General features: G+C 42.3%; 1 protein-coding gene across 1 annotated transcript in view; it reads right to left on the bottom strand.

Moving 5' to 3' along the window:
- Nucleotides 1–26,691, bottom strand: part of SCARB2 (scavenger receptor class B member 2) — a 76,445-nt gene that overhangs the window by 33,607 nt on the left and 16,147 nt on the right. Inside the window, exons 2-4 of the mRNA XM_020894657.2 lie at nt 18,159–18,316; nt 1,678–1,825; nt 195–383 (exon numbers count right to left, since the gene is read on the bottom strand). Of these exons, the coding sequence (XP_020750316.1) occupies nt 195–383; nt 1,678–1,825; nt 18,159–18,316 (495 nt within the window). The remainder of the gene's footprint in view (nt 1–194; nt 384–1,677; nt 1,826–18,158; nt 18,317–26,691) is intronic.

Raw genomic sequence — 26,691 nt, 5'->3', positions numbered from 1 at the left:
TTTTTCACACTCATTCAAAGTCAGTGATGGCAGCATGTTGAAATTGTGGGAGAAGTTTTTCTTCCCCTACTAAAGCACTTTCTTATTTTTCACATACTCTACAAGCGATTCACCCAAAGTGAAGATATAATCTGCCTTGGAATGCCCTCCTCTTGAGCTGAACACACAGTTTCTGAAAAGAAAAATCGACTTACCCCATAAAACAGGCCAAAATAAGGAGAGATGTCGTGTTTGAAAGCACTGATGAGAGATAAGATTTCATCTTTGTAACCCCAGAGCAGTTCATCCACTGTGTGGGTCACAAAGAGCTTCTGCCGATAGGCCTTCAGCAGGGCCTCGATGAGATCCCGGAGTAAGGGCAGCTGGGTCCATTCCATGGCGGTCTGAGGAGCATAGGCAAATTCAGACAGCTGTGTCTGCACCCCACCCACCTACTGCCCCTTCAGCAAAGGGGGCTGCAGACCTAAATATAAGTGTTGAGATCAAACAGCTGAAAAATCAGCCAGTGAGCGCCTCTGTGGCTGAATGTGAAGAATAAATCTCTTCTTTCTCAGCAGTACATTTGGTAAATGTGATCCTCACTTGCAACCCAGGAACCGCAGAAAGGGAACAACTCTTGCAACGCACTGGCATCTTTGCCACAAGGTGGCACCATCTTCCTCCTGATCAGGGCTAGAGGCTGGGGGCGCCCCCATAAACTGCCCTATTAGGCAGCTGGGCTAGGCTTGATCTGGGGTCTAATACTTTCCAGGTCCTGGGTCCACCATAATTGTCTAGGTGCATATGTAGTGGTCACCTAGGAAGTAGGATGGGAGCCTCCGAGGGAATGAGTAGAAGTTTCTTGGGTCTCATGTATTTTTATTAGCTATAATTGCCGTTAAAAACAGAGCCCAATAAATCATACTAGATCTTCATACTAGGTCTAGGGCTGTCTTCAACAGCCCAGTCTCTGCTATTTAAAAGGAGGTGGGGGAAAGTCAATACATATTTTGAGGATTTAAAAAAATCCATTATAGGAAGCTAAATATGTACACACTACTATATTTAAAATGGATAACCAACAAGGACCTTGTGTGGAACTCTATTCAGTGTTATATTGTGCCAGCCTGGACGGGAGGGGAGTTTGGAGAATGGATACATGTCTGTATATGGCTGAGTCCCTTCACCATTCACCTGAAACTATCACAACACTATTAACCTGCTGTACCTCAATACAAAATAAGAAGCTAAAAAAAAAAGTAGCAAGCAAATTCTATTGCTAGAGTTTCTGAACCAAAACAAGAGGGAAAATAAACACTTTAAATATGATCAGCTACCCTCCAAAATCCTAGAGACACGCTTATTTGCACAAGTCTCATCCTGAACACATAGGAAGAAACTGAAAAAAAAATCTTAAAATTTGCACTTTGTTACCATTTGAAGAGACCACATTTGAAAGACCTCAAAGTCTAAAATGAACTTTAAAGAACGGAAGGGGAAATATATATATACACACACACATATATACATATATATATATAAAACATTAAAATATATACATATTTTAATATATATATATATATATATATATACACCCATATATATAACTTAATAGCTCCTAAAGGTAAAATTGTAATGGACTTAGCTTTTTCCTTTCTTCTAAAATCCACAATAATGAGATTTAAAATGCCTACTTACCAACGCAGGAATATTTAATGTTCTAAGTAAGTCAATTTTCGGGTCTCCAACAGATTTGTCTCGTTCAAAAACATAGGCCTTGTTGCTCACAGCAGATATTGTTGTTCCATTATCTCCAAATTGAATATCGTCCTTGTTTCTGAGTTCCCTAAAAGAAAGAAAAGGATCTTGTTTGAAAATAGGCAACATTTTGTTAAGTAATACACTTTTCATTTCTTTCATCATCAAAGTTATTTCCACACATTCTCAGTAAACTGGGAGAAACTGCAAATACTGGAGATTCCAGCTTAATGTGGGAAGGAAATAAGACCCCAGAGAGAGTCAAAAACCTGTTGCTTTCCTTCTTTTCCCCATAATTTGGAAAAGCAATCTGGGGTTACTTTGATTAGGCAATCAAAGCCAATAACTCTCTCCGAGGTTATAGTTTGGTTCCAAAACATTTTCAGATTTTTCAGTTCATAGATTCAGTTTCCATTTCAATATGTCTACCAGTGTCTTTTTATTTCTAAGTTGAATTCAACTGAAAATTAATTTAACAAAATGAATGTCCAAGGCTTAGTCAATTAGAGGAGTTCACTCCTGGTTTTGATATCCAGTTCAGCCTGGTTCAGGAGAGTGCCCCCAAATGAGGTATTGGCAAAGTTAGTAGGAAGTGCCTATTGCCAGGCCTGAGATTAAGGTGAGGGAAATGATGCACCTGTCTTGGGTACAAAATGTAAGAGGGGCCCAAACACTCCGTAATCAAAATAAATAATATTTTAATGCAATTTAAAAAATCAAAATTAATGCCAAAAATTCATGATGAACAAAATATCAGAATTTTACATAAAAACAGGACTGATGTTCTGTTCATTAAATGCCTCATGTCAGTCGTGAACCTGCCTGGTCCACAGAAGATGGTCATTAAATGCCCATGTTTTTCCTTCTCTCCCATGGCTGCGTACTATTCTTCCTGTTCCATCTAGGGCTGTGCTGTCTTACCTGGTCGGCCTGTGTCTGCTGAACCTTTGAACTGGGGCTAATTGGAACTGAAATGTGTTGTAAGGGTGATATACACATCAGATTTCAAAAACAGTCAAAAAAAAAAGAATGCAAAATATCTCAGTGTTTTAATATCGATTACATGTTGAAAAGATACTATTTTATTCTGTTTATTTTTAAATTGAAGTACAATTGCTGTGCAACGTAAGTTACAGGTTTACAATATAGTGATTCACAATTTTAAAAATTAATTTATAATGATTATAAAGTATTGGCTACATTCCCTGTGTTGTATAATATAACCTGGTAGCTTATTTTATACCTAATAGTGTGTACCTGTTACTACCCTACCCTTAAGACTGGCCCTTGCTCCCGCCCCACTGGTAACCACTAGTTTGTTCTCTATATCTGTGAGTCTACCTCTTCTTTGTTATAGTCACTACTTTGCTGTATTTTTCAGATTCCACATAGAAGTGATATCATACAGTAATTTACCTTGCTCTGACTTATTTCACTTAGCATAATGCCCTTTAAGTACATCTAAGTTATTGCAAATGACAAAATTTTGTTTTTTTTTTTACAGCTGAATAGTACTCAATTGTATATGTGTATGTTTGTGTGTGCGTATACCTATCACATTTTTATCCATTCAGAAATGACACTATTTCAGAATGAGTAAAATAAACATATACTATTAAAATTAATTGCATGTTTCTTTTTACTTTTTTGAATGTGGCTACTAGAAAAATGCTACTAGAAAAATGCTACTACTAATGTGGCTACTAGAAAAATTTGAAATGCATATGTGATTCACATTGTGATTCACATCTGTTCCACTGAACAGAACTAATTTAGAGTTTATAATTCTGACACAGGCATTGGGCAACGGGGTTACTCACCACCTCCTCCGGAGGCCTTTCCTGACCACAGTCACAAGTTGGGCTTCTCATCTCTATACCACGCCTCTGGCACTCAGTCATAAACTGTTTAATGACCTCATTTAGAACGTAAATAAATAATCTTAACATCTCAGGTAGATTGTAAGTAAGTCCCCCCCTCCTTGGAAAAGGGTATCTGGATAATTTTAATGCTGTAATATAAATCTGAAAACTCTTTTGAAGGCCCTCAAATATAATCATTTCATCACCTAATATAGTCATTGATCAGAAACAGCTCTGTGGGGTTTCTCTGGTGGCTCAGCTGGTAAAGAATCCGCCTGCCAGTGCAGGAGATGCAGGCTTGATCCCCAATCCATAAGGAAGATCCAGAAGTTGCTCCCTGCCTTGGAGCAGCTAAGCCCGTGCACCACAGCTAGTGAACTTGTACTCCAGTGGCCAGGAGTCACAACTACTGAACAGGCCTACAGCTTGTTCTTAGAAACAAGAGAAGCCACGGCAAGGAGAAGCCAGCGTACAACTAGAGAGCAGCCCCCGCTTACTGCAACCAGAGAAAAGCCCTCGTAGCAATGAAGACCCAGCACAACCAAAATAAATAAATAAAAAGACAAAAATCCAGCTCTGTGATGACCTAGAGGGGTGGGATGGGGGCTGGAAGAGAGATTCAAAGGGGAGGGATCTATGTATATATACAGCTGACTCACATAGTTGTACAACAGAAATGAACCCAACACTGTAAAGCAATTATACTACAATTTAAAAAAAGAGGGGGGTGGGAAGGAAAAGAAAACCAGTATGCCTCTTAAACCTGTTCTAGATTTTAAAATAAAGAGATACGCAAACAAGAAACAAATGCTTACCTACATGTGCATGAAAGTAGACAAGTCTCTGTTTTTCTCTAGTACTGAACAGTAAGTTATGCACAGTAATATAAATATCTCAGACTGCACAGCTCTTCCAAAGGTTTAACCACACTATGCTTTTTGATTTCACAGAGGACTCTTGAGAGTCCCTTGGACAGCAAGGAGATCAAACCAGTCAACCCAAAAGGAAATCAACCGTGAATATTCATTGGAAGGGCTGATGCTGAAGCTGAAGCTCCAATACTTTGGCAACCTGATAGGAAGAGCCAACTCACTGGAAAAACCCCTGATGCTGGGAAAGATTGAAGGCAGGAGGAGAACGAGACGACAGAGAATGAGACGGTTGGACGGGATCATCGACTCAATGGACATGAGTTTGAGCAAACTCGGGGAAATAGTGAAGGACAGGGAAGCCTGGCAGGCTGCAGTTTGTGGGGTTGAAAAGCTTCGGACACAACTGAACGACTGAACAGTAACAAAACTACCTGGTATGGTCCCTGCTACTTACAAGCTGATAATAAATCCTACTGATGTCAAGGGTCCAGTACAGCACAGGTTCAGAATACAGTTTACTATTTGCTAATCACAATGATGGTCCTAGTCACTCAGAGAAGGTTGAGTTATGCCCCATGAGTTATTTTAATATGGCAGGAAAATAAATGATTGATTTGAGATTGCTTCATTTAAAATCATTTTTAAAGAAGTTTTTACTTTTTAAAACAAACAAACAAAAAAATTTTTTTTAACTCCTGAAGGTTCGGGCAAAAACCTCACCTCACAAAAGGCCAACAATAATGCCTGAGATCAGGAAATCAAAAGGAATCATTTTAATCAGTTGAAAAACTAACACCTCTGCGGTATCTAATTTCTCAGAGGTGTGGGATAAATTAGATACATTCAATATCACCACATAATCCTATCTCCCTTGTCGTTTCTGTCCTCCATTCACCCAAGGCTCTCTGTTGAGGATTCCCGTAAGAAGTGGCTGAACACACTGGGTAAATGCGGGTTGAGATCTGACTGCCAGGCTTTGCATTTAATCCGGGCTTCGTCTGTTACTAGCTTCATGCCTTGGTTTCCTCATCTATCAAGTGGAAATAATAGCATCCCTTCCTTGTAAGGCAGGCTTTCCTGGTGGCTCAGACGGTAAAGAATCCGCCTGCAATGCAGGAGACCGGGATTTGATCCCTGGGTCAGGAAGATCCCCTGGAGAAGGGAATGACGACCCACTCCAGTATCCTTGCCCGGAGAATTCCATGGACAGAGCAGCCGGGGCGGGGTGGCGGGAGGGGACACAGTCCATGGCGTCGCTAAGCGTTGGACATGACTGAGTGACTAACACTCTCACTTTCCTTGTAGGGCTGCCATGAGGAGTAAATCCACAGAAGCTTGTCATCCAGTCAGAACACTACTGAGCACATACTAAGTGCTTTAGGAAACATTAGCTTCTAGCATCGAATGGGAGGGGGGTTTGTGCTAAGTTCTCCAGATGCAGAGATGTTAAGACCTGGGTCCTGTCCTCAACATCAAGGCAGAGCGGAGCAGGCTGCTGTTGACAGGGCTACCTCACAGGTAGGAAGAGCTCTGACCCCAAGGTGTCAGGCCAGAGCACCGGGGGGACGCGGGCAAGAGCGCACTCAGCTCTGCAAGGAGTCAGCTCCCCCAGGTGGGGGGATGAAGGGCTCCCGAACAGAGCAGCAGAGCGAGAGCGAGGCAGGCGGCGCCACACAACCGCACAGGATGCGTTTCTTAAGTGGAGCGCGAGAAAACTGCAGTGGGGCGGAAGGTTACACACGGCGGAGGCGGTTTAGAAAGAGCAGCCCGCCGCTTGGGGGCGTGGCTGGGAAGGGTCGAGGGGCGGGCCCCCAAGACACGGCGGAGCGGGGAGGCAGGCCGAGTCCGGGTCTGGGCCTCGCGGATCGAACCTTCCGGCCCCACTGCCTCGGTCGGCCGGGTTAAAGACTGGAAACCAGAGCCCAGAGCAGGACAAAGAGAAAACGCACTGGATCCAGGGTGGGGTAGCCCATGTTTGTTAGCGGTGTACGAGAAACAGCTTTACTCTTGAAGATGGAAATGGTTCCCCCATCCTCCAAGTGCTGCCCTGATTTGGCTGGCTCATCAGGACTGTACGTGCATTTAAAGCCCACCTGGTCACTTCCTTTTTGTACAGGATAAAAATGCAGATATTTTTCTTCCTTTTGATTTTTTAAAAAATCTGATTTAGCTAAACTATTTCTATTTCTATTTTGAGAAAAAAAAAATCAGAAAAGAGCCAGTCGTGTTTATAAAAAAGAGATAAGCATTCTCTTAAAATAATGGAAACAATAACCATGGCATTTAAATTTTTTCTATCATCTCTTTGGCATTTACATAGTTTGGCTCAGAGTTGAGGTAAAAACCAAAGGAATAACAGAACAGCATTTGAAACTTTAAATAGAATTCCTACCTTGGCTAAATTGCGAGGAAACAAAACCATAAGAAAATAAATGGCCCGGGGCGGGGTTGGGGGGGGGCGGGCGAATACAAGAAAATAGACTTAAACCTTTGAAGGAAGTATGACTTTTCAAGCTCAGAAATGATAGAAATGTTCATTAAAGAAGAGATTTGGTTACATGTAACTTTTTAAAAGACAAACAATAGAGAAACATTTGCCACAATTATAACAAAGTATTAATATCATTATTATATAAAAAGTTTATAAGTCCCATGAACACACCCAGTTTCCCAGATAGGAAAACTGGGAAAGGACAAGAACTAACAAAGTGGAAACACAACTGGTTGGCAAACATGAGGAGAACATTCAATCCACGTGGTAATCAAAGGATGGAATAAGAACTGACCAACATGTCTAAGAAGTGAGTGGGGAAGTGCAGTAATATATTCCTTCCATCTCTTGAATATTATCACAAAAATGTATTTGTATAAACAAGACAAAGACATACATGGGAAAATGCCTATCACCTAATATTAAGTGAGTAAAATATAGACGTTTGTATATGAACATGCTTCCCAGGTGGTGCAGTGGTAAAGAATCTGCCTGCCAATGCAGTTAAATGCGGGCAACTTAGGTTTGATCCCTGGGTTGGGAAGATTTCCTGGAATAGGAAATGGCAACCACTCCGGTATTCTTGCCTCGGAAATTCCATGGTCAGAGAAGCCTGATGGGCTACAGTCCATGAGGTCACAAAGAGTCGGACACAGCTGAGTGACTGAGCATGCAAACACTCACATGAACATAAATAAGTATATACAGTATAACCATGTAAAAGTGAAACCCATTCATGGGAAAACGAGAATATATCCATTAGCACTGGTTATCTTTGAGACAGTGAAACCATGGAGGATAGCAGTAGTTTTTTAATTTACTGTGCTTTGAACCTTATCTTTGCTACTTATATATATTATTTTTATAATATAAAGTATATTTACACTTTCAAAGGTAATGCTGTATATGATGCCTGGAGAATCCCAGGGACGGGGGAGCCTGGTGGGCTGCCGTCTATGGGGTCAGACATGACTGAAGCGACTTAGCAGCAGCTGTATATGATACTGTACATGTTGATTACTTTATAATCCAGTATAACTTAATGGTCAGTGAATTAAAAAAAAAACACTTATGAAATCCTTATCCCTCACATCTTTTTCCTTATTATCAAAGCAGTAATATGACCTTATAAAAGAAATTAACAATCCAAACAGCAAAACTCAGAAAGTAAAAAAAGGAGATACTTATCTGGATATTGTAAATTTAGCAACTACATCTTAGAAACATGAACATGACTTGAGAGGGCCTTTGGACAAATTAATTTTTTAAATGCTTGAAATAGCAAAGAGTAGGCAAAATACAAACAGAAACCTGACAAAATGAAAAACCTCAAAAAGCATGCAAAAGTCACTGAAGACACAAATTTAGGCAACTAGGTCACTAAGCAATAGGATCACGAGGCAAATTAAGTTTGTGTCAACAGACCTGTCCCAGGACTGCTCAATCCACAGCTTAATAAAAATGTAAAAAACACCTACATTCCTTAAACCAGACTGACCGGTTTTTTTTTATCTACGTGCAGAACTTCCACCATATTTTCCCACAAACATTAATATTCTGGACTCATGACGATGTGACAACGTTGGGAAACATAACACCATAAACTGTGATCAGTCAAGTCCAGCACTGCCCAGCGTGGTCTTCCCCACCGCAAGGACTCCCGCCCCCAGACCAGCCCACAGTGACCAGTGGGGGACCACAAGGCCGCCCCTTCTCTGCAGACACACAGCTGACTCAGTCAGGAGGGAACCTGTGAGACTATCAACTGGCTGGGAGTGGGGGGCGGAGGGGTGGGTTTGGGCAGACCTTCCGGAAAGTTGTCTTTCCTGTGTAGGGAAACAATGGCAGATTCACAAGCGACAGAGATCAGATCCACTAAAGGATAACAAAAACCCATCAGAGGGGCTGAAGACGCATCCCTTGCAGTCTCACTGGGGGCGTCGGTTGTGTCTTAGGGCTTCCCAGGTGGTGCTAGTGGTAAAGAAGCTGCCTGCCAATGCAGGAGACATAAGAGATTCAGGTTCAATCCCTCGGTGGGGAAGATTCCCTGTAGGCGAACCCACGGCAACCCCTCCAGTATTCCTGCCTGGAGAATCCCGCGGGCAGAGGAGCCTGGCGGGCTACAGTCCATGGCGTCACAAAGACTGAAGCTGCTGAGCACCGCCAAGTCTTACTCGTTATCCCTATTAAGATATTACTTATCAGTGCCAGACAGTGGTCCTTTAAATTGATGAAACTTCTAAATTGGTAAATTTTTAGGGAGCCCATATTATAAACAGCTGTTTTCTTGGTGCCCATGAAAAGAGCAAATTAAAAGGCAGATATAAAAAAATATAACTTAGGAATTCCCGTATTTTAAAACAAAACTATTTGGAAAGCCTTATTTGTGGTCATGGCTTTCCCTTGATGGGTCTTTAGGGCACAAATAAAAACATTAGGTTAATTAACATTAACCAGGTTAATTAACAAGGGAATAGGAAATGCTGAGAAGAAAGTCAAAAGACTGGTTCCCAATAAGGTGGAAATTTTATAGGGACTCATCCCAACCAGATAGAAATCATCCCAACAGGATAGAAATCTTTAGATGGTGATTTAAAGATGGGATTAAGAAAATGGACTTGATGAGATTAAAACAAAGGCTTTAGGGAATTCCCTGGTGGTCTAAGGATTAGGTGGTTAGGATTGTGGGCTTTCACTGCCAATGTCCTGGATTCAATCTCTGATCAGGGAAGTAAGATCTCACAAACCACATGGCACAGCCAAACAAAAACAAAAACCAAAGGCTCTGAACCAACACTACCTGAAGTTAAATGGGCCAAAAAGGCCCCTATTGGCCCCCCAACATTAAAGGGGCCCCAAACAAGTCTGATTTATTTACCCCAGTTAAAAAAATTTTTTTTAATGTTGGAAGAAAATTATACCAAGATACCTGACTAGCAGTTGCTTGGGGTAACATTTGGGACAGTTAATCAAGTTGGGGCTTCTCAGGTGGCAAAGTGGTAAAGAATCTGCCTGCCAACGTGGGAACCGCAGAAGACTCAGGTCTGATCCCTGGGTTGGGAAGATTCCCTGGAGGAGGAAATGGCAACCCACTCCAGTATTCTTGCCTGGAGAATCCCATGGACAGAGGAGCCTGGAGTACTACAGTCCATGGGGCCAAAAGATTTGGACATGACTGGGCAAGCACGCACAAGCAAGGATTGACAAAAGGGTATCCCTTGGCTAAAGTTAAAGGTGTAAGAATTGCTAAAAATGAGATAAAGTTTTATTTTTTAAAAGTTGGCCTATTTGAATGGGCTTTATGTGAGATGGTTACATCTCTTTTGCCTGATTATATTGTGAGATAAACATTATGTCTCATTCCCTGCCTGGCATTATATCACAGAGCATATATATCTGCCCCTAAGGTAATACTTGCTGAGCACCGAAAAATTGATGCTTTGGAACTGTGGTGCTGGAGAAGACTCTTGAGAGTCCCTTGGACTGCAAGGAGATCCAACCAGTCCATCCTAAAGGAGATCAGTCCTAGGTGTTCACTGGAAGGACTGATGCTGAAGCTGAAACTCCAGTACTTTGGCCACCTCATGTGAAGAGTTGACTCACTGGAAAATACCCTGATGCTGGGAGGGATTGGGGGCACGAGGAGAAGGGGACGACAGAGGATGAGATGGCTGGATGGCATCACCGACTCGATGGGCATGAGTTTGAGTAAACTCCGGGAGTTGGTGATGGACAGGGAGGCCTGGCGTGCTGCAATTCATGGGGTCGCAAAGAGTTGGACACGACTGAGCGACTGAATTGAACTGAACTGAAGGTAATACTAGTTAAACATATTAGAGGAAACCAGTAGAGTTTACCTGAGTCCACACAATATGAAACAAAACCTGGGGCTAATATCCAGGGGTTAATAAAGGAATAGTGGAGATTTTCCCATTTTTCCCCCTATGGTAAAGTGCTCTGGGTTTGACTTGTGCCCTCAGAAAGAGGACCTTTGTGGAATGCCTTGTGCAAACTTTTGTAGGCATGATAAAATGAACCCTAGAGTTCTAGAACACAGAACTCCTGATTTCCAGTAGTTGGAAATCTTCCCACTGATTAAACAAAGAAGCAAATTAAGGAAAATGTAGTTGGATGAATGAATCATGTGTTACCATTTAGGCAGTAGAACAGTTCTCTGGGGAACTGAAAGCAACTGTCCCGGTAAAAAGTCATCTAAGCAAATAAATTTAACTTATTCCAACTGTTCTTTATAAACTTGTAATACCTGATTTATGACTAAGTTATAAAAAGAAGTTATGAGATCTCTGATTATGTCTGTTACATGTCTGTGTGTACATTATAGATATGTCTCTACCTCCAGACAGTATCATCAATATTAATTTATAAAGGAGCTCTGGTTAATTGATTTAAAAGTAAGCGCTTAGAAATTAAGTATTTCTAACTGTATTAAAAATAACCCAAATGAATTTCAGGTTCGTGTGACCTGGGAAATATTCAACATTAATACTTGGTTTAAAGTTTAAGTTTGTTGGTTTAATTAATACAGACATGACTTACTTTTATTGTACCTAGTCAAATATGTTCATATTATTTCTCTTATAAAATTTATCAGCAAGAAAAATAGCTTGGAATGATGGCTAATTTGGTCTGATGTCTCCTGAAGTTTTCACGGGTAAAATAAATATGATTGTTGAGAACAAATGAATTCAATAGATGCAAATGGGATAACAGCCTTTAGTGAACTCTTTAAGAATTATTATGTTTTACGGTATATCTACTTAAATAAGTTTCTCCAGATTTTTGGTAACCTGAAACTTTTAGTTTTGCTAAGTTAAGCTAAATGATGGAAATGTACTAAATATCTAGATCATTCCCAAATAAAGTAAGCTATTAAAACATTACTTACTAAAACTAGGTTTCCTTTTACAGAGAAATTAAAGATATTAGAAAGTGAAAGTCGCTCAGTCGTCTCCGACTCTGCAACCAGTCTGTGGAATTCTCCAGGCCAGAATATTGGAGTGGGTAGCCTTTCCCTTCTGCAGGGGATCTTCCCAACCCAGGGGTCGAACCCAGGTCTCCCGCACTGTGGGTGGATGCTTTCCCAGCTGAGCCACCAGGGAATCCCATAAAGATATTGAGGACCATTAATAAATATGTTTTGTGCCACACTGAAACTTTTTCCATAAAAAGGCACGTTTTTAAAAAGTATAAGTGGTATTTTATGTTTGTCAATCTACAGAATGCTAATGCAGAAGTTCATAATTGCTTACTTCTTAGTTTTCACTAGAAATAAGGTTTTAACATTTTTTACTGAGGTGTACTTGATTTTACAATATTGTGCTAGTTTCAGGTATATGGCAAAGTAATTTAGATAGATAGAAATATACATGTATATATGTAGATATGTGTGGATATAAATATCCTTTTTCAGATTCTTATCCTTTATAGGTTATTACAAGATACTGAATATAATTTCCTATGCTATACAGTAAGTCCTTATTGTTTATCTATTTTAAATACAGTAGTGTGTATCTGTTCATCTCATACTCCTAATTTATTCCTCCCTACCCCCTTTCCCCTTTGGTAATCATAGTTTGTTTTCTATGTCTGTGAGTTTCTGTTTCATAAATAAGATAATTTGTATTTTTTTTTAAATAGTACATGTATGTGGTATCATATAATATTTGACTTTGACTTACTTCAGTTAGTATGATAATCTCTAGGTTCATCTGTGTTGCTGCAAATGGTAATATTTCATTCCTTTTTATTGATGAGTAGTATTCTACCACACACACACACACACACATCATCATCTTTATCCATTCATCTGCCAATGGATGTTTAAGTCGCTTCCATGACTTAACTATTGTAAATAGTGCTGCTATGAACACTGGGGTACATGTATGTTTTTGAATTAGATTTTTCATCTTTTTTGGATACATGCCCAGGATTTTGGGATTGCTGGATCATACAGTAGTTCTATTTTTAGCTTTTTAAGGAACTTCCTTATGATTCTCCCTAGTTGCTGTACCAATTTACATTCTCATCAACAGTGAAAATAGGTACCCTCTTCTCCACACCTTCTCCAGCATTTATTATTTACAGACTTTTTGATGATGGACACCCTGACCTCATTGTAGTTTTGATGTGCATTTCTCTAATTATAGCAATGCTGAGCATCTTTTCATGTGCCTGTTGGCCATCTGTATATATTCTTGGAGAAAGAAATTAAGGTTTTAAAGGTTAAGAATTCTAATTAATATATGTAATTAAAACTACAAAAATTAATAAGGAAAACATCTTTGTATGAAAGGGAAAAAAGTATAAGAAATAGAAATGCATTTTGTTAAGGGAAAAGAAGGTATTTTGTCCTGGAGAGAGAGAAAGAAAAGGAAAGCATAGGACAAAACCTGAAGACAAAAAGGAAAATTTTAAAAGCATTGTGGGAAAGGAACCCTGAAAAGAAAGAGTTTCATACATGGTCGAGACTGGCTAAGATGAAAATAAAATTTAACTGAGTAAACAAATTTCAACATTAAAAGTAAGTGAGAAAAAAAAAAGGTAAGTTAGTACAAAATTGGGATTTGTTTTTTTTCTCTGTGTTAAGAGAACAAAGTTTTCTTGGACTATTCATTTGCTTTTGATAACAGTTTTAAAAAAGTTTCTCTACCTTTTTAGTGATGTGTGTAACAGTCTGTATTTGTCCTTTGTAATTGTCATTTTGGTTAAGTAAATAAGAGTTGTTTCACAGTGACCTATTCGACCAAGTGTTGTAAACTTTTGATATCTTTGACAAACTTCCCCAAGTCAATTCTAAATGAAATTCTTTTGACCTGTAGCTAACATTCAAATGCCTTAGAGTGAAGGAGGAAACAGACAGAACAGGCTCCATCTTGAAAGCAGGTCTCCATCTTAGGCTGGACTGTGGACTTTGAGCTCTAGGCCCAGTATCTATGGAAACAACACGCCAACTGGAAAACCAGACCCCGAAGGAAGAGCCCCAGGGCTCATACCTAGACTCTCAGTTGCCTAAAAGAATACCCTAATTATCCGCACAACCGAATAAAATCATACATTCTATTATGCTTATTGGGGTATGACCACAGGCCTATTGATAATTGTCCACTGTTAACTACCCAGGCTTAAGACATGTGAACCACTTTGATTGTATCTTTCTTTTTCCTTTGTTCAGACTAGTTTCAGGGAATCTGGGGAGGTGGGTTTGGGTACATACACTTAAGGTATACAAGGTTTTCACAAAAACTGGTTCAGGTCCTTGGCTAAGAGGAGACTCTGCCTTGGGCCCACTGGTGTAATAAAGTTCACTCCACTATCTGCATTGTCCTTCTGAATGAGTTTGTTTCCCGGAAAGCATGGCTACAACAAGAGGAACCCCAAAACATCTTCAAAAGAGGTATTAAACTAGTTAGGTCTATCTGATATGTTAAATTACATGGGAAACATTGTCAATTAAGCGGCTATATTGCAGGGTAAATGTCATTAACTTAGTCTAGAAAATCAATGGAATTCTTAAAAATCTAGTATGTCCTGTATGTCCTGGTATAATGTTTTCAGTTATGACTCTACTTATTTCTTAAAATGTTGTATTGTCACAGAAATAACCAAATTTGTCAACTGTACTGTAATCAAATCTTTAACCATGTTAAGTCTTTTGTCATTTATAGACAGCCACTGTTGTACTCTGATGCTTTTACAAAAATTAAAATCTTCAAGAAGATTTCCTAAAATGAACCACAGGATGCCAGGAAAGTCCCACTGTGTGCCTCTTTATTGACACTTTAAACAAGATGGAGCATCAGGTCTAACAAGTACTGTAATTTTGAAGTATTTATGAACATGAATGATATTTTGAGCAACAGCTATCATGAGACATAACAGTATCTGTGTTTCCTTAGTGGTGAAGCCATGGTAATGTAATACTGCTGGGATTTGTTGCCTACATTCACACTCAAAGGAAATGCTAAATTTTAGTGAGTGGTTAATGAAAACGGGGTTATTCTTCGGTGGCTCAGTTGGTAAAGAATCTGCCTGCAATGCAGGAGACTTGGGTTCAATTCCTGAGTCGGGAAGATCCCCTGGAGAAGGAAATTGCCACTCCAGTGTTCTTGCCTAGGAAATCCCATGGACACAGCACGTTGCAGGGCTACAGTACATGGGGTCGCAAGAGCTGGATATGACCTAGCGACTAAACCACTACCAATGAAAATGAACGGAAATATCTCTCCCCAAGTCACAGACCACCTTGAGTGCTATGCACTAACCTCTGGGGATCTTTGAATCATGGGTTAAGGACTCCTGTGAGATGTTCCCAGGCTTCCCTCCAGAGTCAGTTTAGGTCCCTCTAAGATGGGAGCGTTAGGGAGTATGGTGACAGTTGGACAATATTTCACTTCTAGGATTTATTTACCCCCATGACCACATCTATAACAGCACATGAAGGCAGCAGATGCCATGGCCCACAAGGTGTCTTCATGAAGTACTGGATTTCTTTGGGTTATGATTAGAACCTATGTCTTTTTTTCAGATGAGGATAACGATCATGGGAACAGGCCCAGAAGACCCAGAGGGAAGACTGTTGGGGCTTTTGTTTAGTTCTCAGGTGAGTTTATTCTTGCAGGGAGTCAGTCAACCTCCCCACTCAAAGGAATTTAGTTAAACATAGCAAAAGACAGATACTGTTATGATTCCACTTATATGAGGTATCTACGATGGTCAAATTCACAGAAACAAAGCAGAATGGGGGTTCCTAGGGGCTGAGGGGAAAGGAGGAAGGGGTGTGATATAATGGCTATAACAGCTTCAGGTCTGCAAGAGGAAAAAGTTCTGCAGGTCTGTTTTTACAACAATATGAACATATTTAAAACTATTGAATTGCACTTCAAAATGGTAAAGATGGTATATTTTCTATTATTTTTTTAAATCACCATTAAAAAATGGTTAAAACTGCAAAACAAACAGGATACTCAAAAATCTTAATTCTGGCTCAACTTCGGTCCCCTGGCTGTACACCCGCAAATGCAGGCCTGACTCAACCTAGTCCATGGCGTTTCTTGAGGCATTAAATGTACAAAAATGCTTTTTAAAATGAGGACCCAAGTGTTGTCTTTTTTTTTGTTTTTTTATCAAATTCTACTATACAATGATAATACAGGCTTTCCCTTGTGGCTCAGCTGGTAAAGAATCTGCCTTCAATGCAGAAGACCTGGGTTAGATCCCTGGGTTGGGAAGATCCCCTGGAGAAGGGAAAGGCTACCCACTCCAGTATTCTGGCCTGGAGAATTCCATGGACTGTATAGTCCATGGAGTCCGCAAAGAGTTGGACACGACTGAGTGACTTACACCTCACTTCACTTCATAATGATAAAGCTCCTCTTTACAATTCTGGGCATTGATTTGCACAGACTAAGACAATCCACTGAGACTAATAATAACATGAAACACTTAACTAGCACTAATTCCATGCCAGACACTAGTCTAAGTACTTTATAAATACTGACCCACTGACTCGGTCTTCATAACAGTCCCATGGTGGAAGTCCTATTTTTATCCCCACTTTATAGATAAGGAAACAGAAACACAGAGAACTGGTAAGTGGCCGAGATGAGACTGACAACAGGCCATTTGACTCCAGAGTCAAACCCTTTGCACCTGCGGCAGGGACAGGGAACTTTTATCTCTGAATTCCAGTACAGAAACAGTCCTGACTCACAATGATTGAATCAGTCAGCAACCATTTATTGAGCAATCGGTTACGATGGAATCTCGAGGCATTCTGACCACACAGCAGTTCTGAATAAGAAAGATCTCACTGTCTGCTTCCTATTATTTTTTTTAAACTTGGTAAGGAGAAACTTTGTTGGAAAGATGTTTGCAAAGGTTGTGGGGAAGGTTACTGTCTTGGAGGTGTGGGAAATACTGCAACAGTGGGGAAAATACTCTGACCATAAGATCCCCAAGCACCTGCCTCTACTAATCTTTCTAAAAAATGATTAAAGAAATTCTAACTCCCCAATGCTTGGAATCAGTGGTCACTGCCAACGATTCTAACCCACCCTGCCACCTGGTTATCTCTTGTATTCAGGAAGGGAGGAGAAAGAAGTAAATAAGAAGAGAGAGAAAAACAAGGTCCTACTATATAACACAGGGAACTATATTCAATATCCCATGATAAACCACAATGGAAAGGAATATAAAAAAGAATATACACATATACATTCGGTATAACTGAATTGCTTTGCCGTACAGCAGAAATTAGTACATGTTAAATCAACTATCATCTCATCTGTGCATGCTCAGTCATGTCTGACTCTTTCACAAACCCATGGGCTGTAACCCACCAGACTCCTCTGTCCATGGAATTTTCCAGACAGGAATACTGGAGTGGGTGGCCATTTCCTTCTCCAAGGGGATCTTCCCTACCCAGGGATCAAACCTGGGTCTCCTGCGTTGGCAGGCGGATTCTTTACCACTGAGCCACCAGGGAAGCTATAAATCAACTATACTTCAAGTGAAAAAGAAAAAAGAGACAGAAAGGCCTGTCTTTAGACTAACAATGAATTCTAGGAACTGGGTAAGACTCAGTATGTGGGGAAAGAACGAGGGAAAGACCCTAAAGGTCACTATAGAAGATCACGTGCCTGTATGCTTAGTCGCTTCAGTCGTGCCCAACTCTTTGTCACCCCATGGACAGTAGCCTGCCAGGCTCCTCTGTCCATGGGATTCTCCTGGCAAGAATGTTGGAGTGGGCTGCCATGTCCTCCTCCAGGGGATCTTCCCGAGCTGGGGATCGAACTCATGTCCACCCACATCTCCTGAATTGCAGGCAGATTCTGTACCCACTAAGCCAACTGGGAAGCCCACAGAAAATCACGGGGCCACCTTCAAAGGGTAGGGAAAGGAAGCAGCTATTCCTGGCTTAGTAACCGTATTCTCCAGCTCAGGAAGAAGCAGGTGCACTTCTAAACACAATAGGCTGGGACTGGCCCACCCACAAAGCCATTCATTCACAGCTGTGTGCCCACCATCAGCAGCACTTCGGACAGATGCAGTCAGAACCTATGCTTCCCATGCAGCTCACTGAGGATGCCCATGGGAGGAGACAGGGGCTCAGTCCACAGGGGCAGGGGTGGGGGACGCTCCGTTTTCTGGCAGGGCAGGCAGGTGCTGAGGACTCACCTGTAGGTGTATGGCCCCACTTCTTCCAACCAAGGGGTCTCCCCATTGAGGATCTCCTCTGGATTGGTGACATTGAAGAAATAGAACTGGGTGTACACGGGCAGAGGGGGCTTCTTCCAGGAGTCAAAGGTCTCGGAACCGTTCCTTAACACGATATTCTATGGGAGGACAAAAGAGATTTATACAGCATAAGGCTTTGAACACAGAGGCAGGGAGAGGGACACCTCCTTTGGCTTCCCAGCTCATTTTTTGCACAGGCTGCAGTCCCTTGAGAGCAGGGCCACGCCTTGTGCCCATATGAAGCCCACAGTGCTTATAAGCCATAACAGGTGTTCAGTAAATACGTGTGGTGAAGAAAAGGTGCAAGCTAGAGCCACAGCTCATGGGTGGAGACATGGTGTCAGCAAAACCACGCCCACAGGTTGAGTGCCAAAAGGCCTTATTTGCTTTGTTACCAAGAGTTTAGTGGTTGGACAGCTTCCATGGAAGTCAGAGTGCATTCCCAGCTCGCTGGTGTGAGGGAACAGGGGCTGGGGGCCAGAAAGCTGTCCTTCCATTTGAGGTAGAACCACACCCATGCCTGGGGCTTCCCTGGCAGCGCAGACTTTAAAGAATCTGCCTGTAATGCAGGAGACCCAGGCTTGATCCGCTGGGTCAGGAAGATCCCCTGGAGAAGGAAATGACAACCCACTCCAGTATTCTTGCCTGAAAAATTTCATGCACAGAGGAGCCCGGCGGGTTATGGTCCATGCGGTCACAAAGAGTTGGACATGACTGACTAACACAACCACCCCTACCACTTCCACCACTAGGGACTTTAGATGCATTTTCTCATCCACTCCCCAGCAGACCCCTCACATAGATTTGCCTATCCCTGATTTAAAGATGAGAAAGCTAAGCTGCACTGAGGTCTACTGCTTAGGCTATTCTTTGTTTACAATCCTTCCTTTGTTTCCCACCCTTATTATGTCTTATGGTTTAAACTGTGTGTGTCCCCCCACCCCACAAATTTGTATATTGAAGTCCTAACCCCTAGTACCTCAGAATGTGACTGTATTTGGAGACGGGGTCTTTTACTTTTTAAAATATTTATCTATTTATTTGGCTGTGTCGGGTCACTGTTGTGTTGCCCAGACCTCTGTCTAGTTGTGGCACTCAGGCGCTGGAGTGTTGGGGCTCAGTTGCCCCAGATCATATGGGATCTTAGTTCCCCAACCAGGGGTTGAACCCACATCCCCTGCACTGGACGATGGGTTCTTAACCTCTGGACCAGCAGAGAGTCCCTGGATACAGGGTCTTTAAAGAGAAATGAAAGGTTAAAGAACTCATTAGGGTGGGCTGTGATTCAGTATAAAGGATGTCCTTATAAGAAGAAGAGATTAGGATATAAGCACGCACAAAATAAGGATCATGTGAAGACACAGGAAGAAGACAGCCACATAGAAGCCAAGGAGAGAGGCCGCAGAAGAAATCAACCTTGCTGACACCTTGATCTTAAGACTTCTAGTATCCAAGACTGTGAGACAATACATTTCCGTTGCTTAAGTCACCCAGTCTGCGGTAATTGTTATGACACCCCTCACAAATAGAGCACAGTCCCAAACTAATACACTTTGGCTCCTCTACACAAGGAGTAACCTGGCCACCCTGCAGACTTCAGGTATCGCCAAGTGACTTGACTTAATTAACTGAATGTAGGTGGAATGGGAATGCCCCAGCTTCGAGCTGAGGCCTTAAAGGCATGGCAAGTTTCCACCAGCCGCCCTCTGCTCCCTGTCCCAGAAGTTGGTGACCCTTCAGCCAAGGCCCTAAAATGGTCCTGTGTAGACCAGCTATGGTGCCAGGAGTCCAGCGTAAGTCAGCTGACATAGCTCAGCTCAAATTGCAGCCAACCTGGCCATAAGGAGTAGGAAGTGCATGTTACTTCCTAACATGTATAAGCTGCTGAGTTTGGGGGTTTGCTTGTTATCCAGCATTACAAGAGAAGCCTGATTAATACTGCACCCAGGTTAGTACACATAAACCTAATATCTAGTAAACTTGTTATTAAAGAAAAACTGCATTTTTTTTAAAGATTTAGCTAATTAAGTTTAATATTGAGCTAAGACAAGAGATGGTTGAATGTCATCATCTGAACCAATGGACATGAGTTTCAGCCAACTCTGGGAGATAGTGAAGAACAGGGAAGCCTACCGTGCTGCAGTCCATGGGATCTCAAAGAGTCGGACACAGCTTAGCAAGTGAACAACAGAGATAAGGCATAGTTAAAGTTGAGAAGGAAGTACTGTTAAACTGAAGTGAATTAAATAACTACTGCTCAATTGAACTCGATCTGGGTATTGTCATGGTATTTTTTTGAAAAACTGCTTTTTTAAAGTTAAGATCATTGAGGGGACATATGTATACCTATGGTTGATTCATGTTGATGTTTGGCAGAAACCAAAACAATTTCGTACAGCAATTATCCTTCAATTAAAAATAAATTAATTTTTAAAAAAGTTAAGATCATTGAGGTGCTTAAGAAAGATAAGATCAGAGACTGAGAATAAATAAACCAGAATGCAAACAGCAACTAACTCTGCATGTTGGGATCTGAAAGTGAAAGCTGTTCAGTCATGTCCAACTCTTTGAATTCTTCAGGCCAGAATAATGGAGTGAGTACCTGTTCCCTTCTCCAGGGTATCTTCCCAACCCAGGGATCGAACCCAGGCCCCCCCCATTGCAGGCAGATTCTTTACCAGCTGAGCCACAAGGGAAGCCCAAGAGTACTGGAGTGGGTAGCCTAACCCTTCTCCAGTGGATCATCCCAACCCAGGAATCGAACCAGGGTCTCCTGCATTGCAGGCAGATTCTTTACCAACTGAGCTATCAGGGATCCAACAGCTGTTATTTTGATCTGATAGCTGTTGGGATCTGGATCACTATTATTTTCTCCTTGATAAGATTATGTATTTTCCAAATTTTTATAATGAATAAAAAAAAAAACTTAACATTGAGGGAAAAAAATTGGGGGGTGGTGTGCCACACAGCATGTGGGATCTTACTTCCCCAACCAGGGATTGAACCTGTGCCCACAGCAGTGGAAGTATGGAGTCCCAACCACTGGACAGCTAGGGAATTCCCCACACTGAGAAAAATTTAAAAAAGAAGAGAGGAAAAGGAGATCTACGGATAAAGAGAGTGTAAGTCCACTAATGAAACGGTAACTAGATTGCATAAGAAGCAGCTAATGACATCACCTGAAACCCCTCTAGCGGTGAGAATCTGAATCGTGATAAACAGAGGCATAGGCTTCAAAACAGGATGGAAACCACGCCCTGTGACACAGCACACCACAGGATGCCAAGTTTTTAGTAGTCCAGGCCTCCAATTTAACAGAAGCAGAGTTGTAAGGTAACTTAATGATATGACTCTAGTATTCAGTGGGAAATATCTCAAGACTCTCTGCAGGGGAAAACAAAGAGGTGCTGAAATAAAATGCATGCAGAAAACCCAAGCTTGTCAGAGCAAACACAGTTGTCTGGAGGGCTGGAAATCAATTCCTATCCGTGAGTTGGCCATGTCATAGGACTGGGGGCTCCTTGTGGTTTGGCACCAGCCAGAACATCTAATCATCAGATTTTTACCCAAACAGCACATTAGTGAAATATTCTTGGCCTTTACTATCGGTACTGATTTACCAATTTGAGGTCAGATTGGTGAGATGGAAAAATATAAAGAGAAACCACAAAACCCCTTTCCTTCCAAGCTTGGGATCCGGCTCAGACTCACTTGTTGGGGAAACACCCCCCTTCCCTTCCCCCCTACCCTGGCCACACACACATTAATCTCTCCCCACCCCAGCCATAGAGCAGCATAATTGATCATTTTAGGCTGTTTTTTTTTTTTTAAGAGCTTTGTGGTGTTTTATCTTATCTTCTAAACAAGAGTCTTAGTTATCTGAGAGGAGCAAGGGAGAGAGTCAGGCCCAGAGAGAGAGAGGAGAGGACAGCAGCTGACAGAGGCTGACCACATGGAACCCAGAGGCCATGGAAGGACAAGGAAAGGTCTGTGTCTCTTCGTGGCAGAGCCGGGCTCTATACGGTAACTCTATGTGGTAGAGTTTCTCTGGTATAAAGTGCACACACAGCCCCTAGAAACAGCTCAGTTAACACTGAACGAAACCTACCTAAAACTAGTATGTTAACTATGAGAAGTGTAACACGGAAATAATAATTGTCTCCTAGAGGATTTTGAATCGGAGGCCTGGACTACTAAAAACTTTGGCATCCTGTGCCGTGTCTCCCATAGATACCTGTGAAGTTATCTGCTTCCATTCAAATAAAAACCTCTTTTTCCTACCCAGAAATTTCCAGAAAAATGCAGGGCAATAATTTCTCCTCCTTTGTGAAGTCCTTGAGAATCCCCCTTAACTGGATGAGTCATCCATTTTTTGAATCTCATAACACATTATATAGGAATTTCTTAGGGAAAAAAAGTGCTCAGGGTGGAAAACATCTTCTAAAAAACTGAGGTTAATCAGAAGCAACATGACGCAGGTGATATTAGCAGCCAAAAACAAGAAGTGCAGCTACTCAATATTGGAACATATTAGGTTATCTGCTGGTGTTCACCTACAGAAAAAGAGTAGGGTTTTGTTTTTTCTTTAATCCTCCCCACTCCTCCAGGACAAGGCAGGTTTTGGAGAAATATTGGCTCAGTCAACAAAACATAGTAGAAGACAACTATATTTTCCATCAGCTTTGCTTATAAGATGCTGGGAGAGAAGACCATGATGTGGGGCAACCAGAGAAGAGCAGAAGAGAGGCATGAACGGTCACAGCCAAAGCCACAGCCAAGGTCCTGTGACAGCAGCTTGACAGCTACAAGTCCAAGGAGCCCTTAAAGGGTACTCAGAGGAAGCGGGTGCCCCCTGCCATTTCAGCCACATCAGACAAGAAAGAAAAAGCAAGCAAGCAAGCAAGCGAAGTCACTCAGTCATGTCCGACTCTTTGTGACCCCATGGTTTGTAGCCTACCAGGCTTCTCCATCCATGGGATTTTCCAGGCAAGTGTACTGGAGTAGGTTGCCATTTCCTTCTCCAGGGGATCTTCCTGACCCAGGGATCGAACCCGGGTCTCCCGTATTGTAGGCAGACGCTTTTACCATCTGAGCCACCAGGGAAGCACACTCAGATACGAGAAAGCAATTCACATACAGATCCATTAGACTCAGAAACACACAGATCTAGTACCTATTAGTTTCTGGATCTTACTGGTAATCCAGCACCCTAATCTGGGCTTCCCTGGTGGCTCAGAGGGTACAGCGTCTACCTGCTGTACTGTGGGAGGCCCAGGTTCGATCCCTAGGTCGGGAAGATCCCCTGGAGAAGGAAATGGCAACCCCCTCCAGTACTCTTGCCTGAAAAATTCCATGGACAGAGGAGCCTGGTAGGCTACAGTCCATGGGGTCGCAAAGAGTCAGACGCAACTGAACAACTTCACTTTGACTTTTTTCAGCACCCTAAAGAGCTAAGGGGCTTCCCAGGTGGCACTAGCGGTAAAGAACCTGCCTGCCAAGCCAGGAGATGTAAGAGACACGGGTTCAATTCCTGGGTCAGGAAGATCCTCTGGAGGAGGGCATGGCAACCCACTCCAATATTCTTGCCTGGAGAATCCCATCGACAGAGGAGCCTGGCAGGCTACAGTCCATAGACTTGAAAAGAGTCGGACATGACTTAAGTGACTCAGCACACACAAACAAAGATCTAAACGCAGCCAGTTCCTTTTGTGGGTGGGGGAAAAAAAAAATCTGTGTCCCTCCATGATCTCTTTTCAGAACAATTATTTAAAGCTATGCTATAACCATGGTTTTCTTGCAAAGTATAGAACTATGCATGCAATGCATCCAAACACTGTATGTGTATGTGCCAGGCATTGCAGGTGGGGGATCCCTAGCAACACAGGTGTGGTTTCTGTGTTCCAGGAGTTTACCTTCAATTTGGGTGATGGGGATGTACACATGCAAGATGATTAACAATGTAAAGTAGCAGGTAATAAATGGCCAATGGTCACACCAGGCAGTGGTCTCTGTAGTGTTCAGACAATGAATTCTATAAACTGAGATGGAGAAGGGTAGGGCTTAATGTGAGCCAGGAAGAAGGAATGAAAACTTGGCAAGCAGAGAAGGTCATGGGGGTGGATGCCTTCTGGACAGCTGGCATTGATTCCACTATCCTGTCTGGCTGACAGAGGGAGCTCTTCCTCTGTGCTCGATCGATGTCCATCTCTCCTGGAGCCCTCCCTTTAATCAGAAAGAGTGGATATGGAGAATGAGACAGTAAAAGATCCAGAGGAGTGATGGTATTAGGTATGACTGGGCGTGGGTTTTATAGGGAGCGGGGAGAGTCATTTAGAGAGGTACATTGAGGTCACAGAAGTCTAGATTTTGTCTGATGTATAAGGAAGGAGTATGGAAGGTTTCTGAGCTGCAGAATACTATCACGAACCAAGGGTTGTGTTGTCACTTTATCTCATCCAATCTTCTTAATGGTGGTGCTGGAGAAGACTCTTGAGAGTCCCTTGGACAGCAAGGAGATCAAACCAGTCAATCCTGAAGGAAATCAACCCTGAATATTCATTAGAAGGACTGATGTTGAAGCTGAAGCTCCAATACTTTGGTCACCTGATGTGAAGACCCAACTCATTGGAAAAGACTCTGATGCTGGGAAAGATTGAAGGCAGGGGGAGAAGGGGGTGACAGAGGAGGAGATGGTTGGATGGCATGATCGACTCAACGGGTCGAGTTTAAGCAAACTCAGGGAGACAGTGAGGGACAGGGAAGCCTGGTGTGTTGAAGTCCATGGGGTCACAAGGAGTAGCTGGACATGACTTAGTGACTGAACAACAACAATCCTCTTAGTAGTCTTCAAAAGGAAAATCATCTTCCCCGTTTTACATCTCAGGAGACCAAAGCTCAAAGAGGTTAGGTGAATGCCTGACATCTACTGTACTAGTAGAGGGTGCAGCCTGCCTCCCAGGCCAGGACTCACTGCAAACCTGTGCTGAATTTTACCAGAGCCTTGTACCCCTGGAAAACAGCAATGGTTCTAGAATCCTTGCTCCTCTGTTCCGGGAAATAGCTGACTTGAAAGAAACACCCTTCCCTGTATGACTTAGAATCACAGATGTCTCTCTTGTTTACCTAAGACAAGGCCAGACGCTGACCCTCCAGATTCCCATTTTTTGCCTCATAATCAATTAGCTGGACAGCCTGACCCCACTGATCAATGGGAGCCAAATGCCTGCACGGTGATTACAGTTAATAACGCCGTGTTGTACACTTAGGGCTTCCCTGGTGGCTCAGTGGTAAAGAATCTGCCTGCAAATGCTGGAGACCTGGATTCGATCCCTGGGTTGTGAAGATCCCCTGGAGAAGGGAATGGCAACCCACTCCAGTATTCTTGCCTGGAAAATCCTATGGACAGAGGAGCCTGGTGGGCTACAATGCATGGGGTCGCAAAGAGTCGGACACAACTGAGCACTCGCACACACTCACCTCAATAAAGCTGGGTAAAAAAATGCTTGTTAATCAAACTTCAGGTTTCTCTCCTTTCCAGCCCCATGAACTCCTTATAAAAGGAAAAGCCTTCTGATTAACCCTCAGGGCCCTGAAGATCAGACAGTCAGAGGCACTCCCAAATGCAAGATCCCCTCCCCCTCCCACCAGGTCCTTTCTCCTTTACAATAATCCTTCTAAACAGCCTCTCCTTATCAAATCAGATTTGTTTTTTATCTGACACTCCTATTGTGCCAGGCTGCCTATTTTGCATTGATATAGGTGAGAGGTATTTTGGAAGCTTACACTGGCACTTCATGGTAAATAGATGGGGAAACAATGGAAACAGTGACAGACTTTATTTTTTTGGCTCCAAAATAACTGCAGATGGTGACTGCAGCCATGAAATTAAAAGATGGTTGCTCCTTGGAAGAAAAGCTATGAGCAACCTAGACAGCATATTAAAAAGCAGAGGCATTGCTTTACCGACAAAGGCCCATCTAGTCAAAGCTATGGTTTTTCCAGAAGTCATGTATGGATGTGAAAGTTGGACCATAAAGAAAGCTTAGCACTGAAGAATTGATGCTTTTGAACTGTGGTGTTGGAGAAGACTGTTGAGAGTCCCTTGGACTGCAAGGAGATCCAACCAATCAATCCTAAAGGAAATCAGTCCTGAATATTCATTGAAAGGACTGATGTTAAAGCTGACACTCCAATACTTTGGCCACGTGATGCAAAGAACTGACTCATTGGAAAAGACCCTGGTGCTGGGAAGGATTTAAGGCAGGAGGAGAAGGGGATGACAGAGGATGAGATGGTTGGATGGCATCACCGACTTGATGGGCATGAGTTTGAGCAAGCTTCGGGAGTTGGTGATGGACAGGGAAGCCTGGCGTGCCGCAGTCCATGGGGTCGCAAAGGGTTGGACATGACCGAGCAACGGAACTAACTGAACTAACACTGGAAGGAGGGCTTGGCTAAGATTGTTATAAGGACT

Source organism: Odocoileus virginianus, chromosome 29, assembly GCF_023699985.2.
Source record: "Odocoileus virginianus isolate 20LAN1187 ecotype Illinois chromosome 29, Ovbor_1.2, whole genome shotgun sequence".
NCBI lineage: Eukaryota > Metazoa > Chordata > Mammalia > Artiodactyla > Cervidae > Odocoileus > Odocoileus virginianus.
This window is presented reverse-complemented; position numbering and strand designations above follow the sequence as displayed.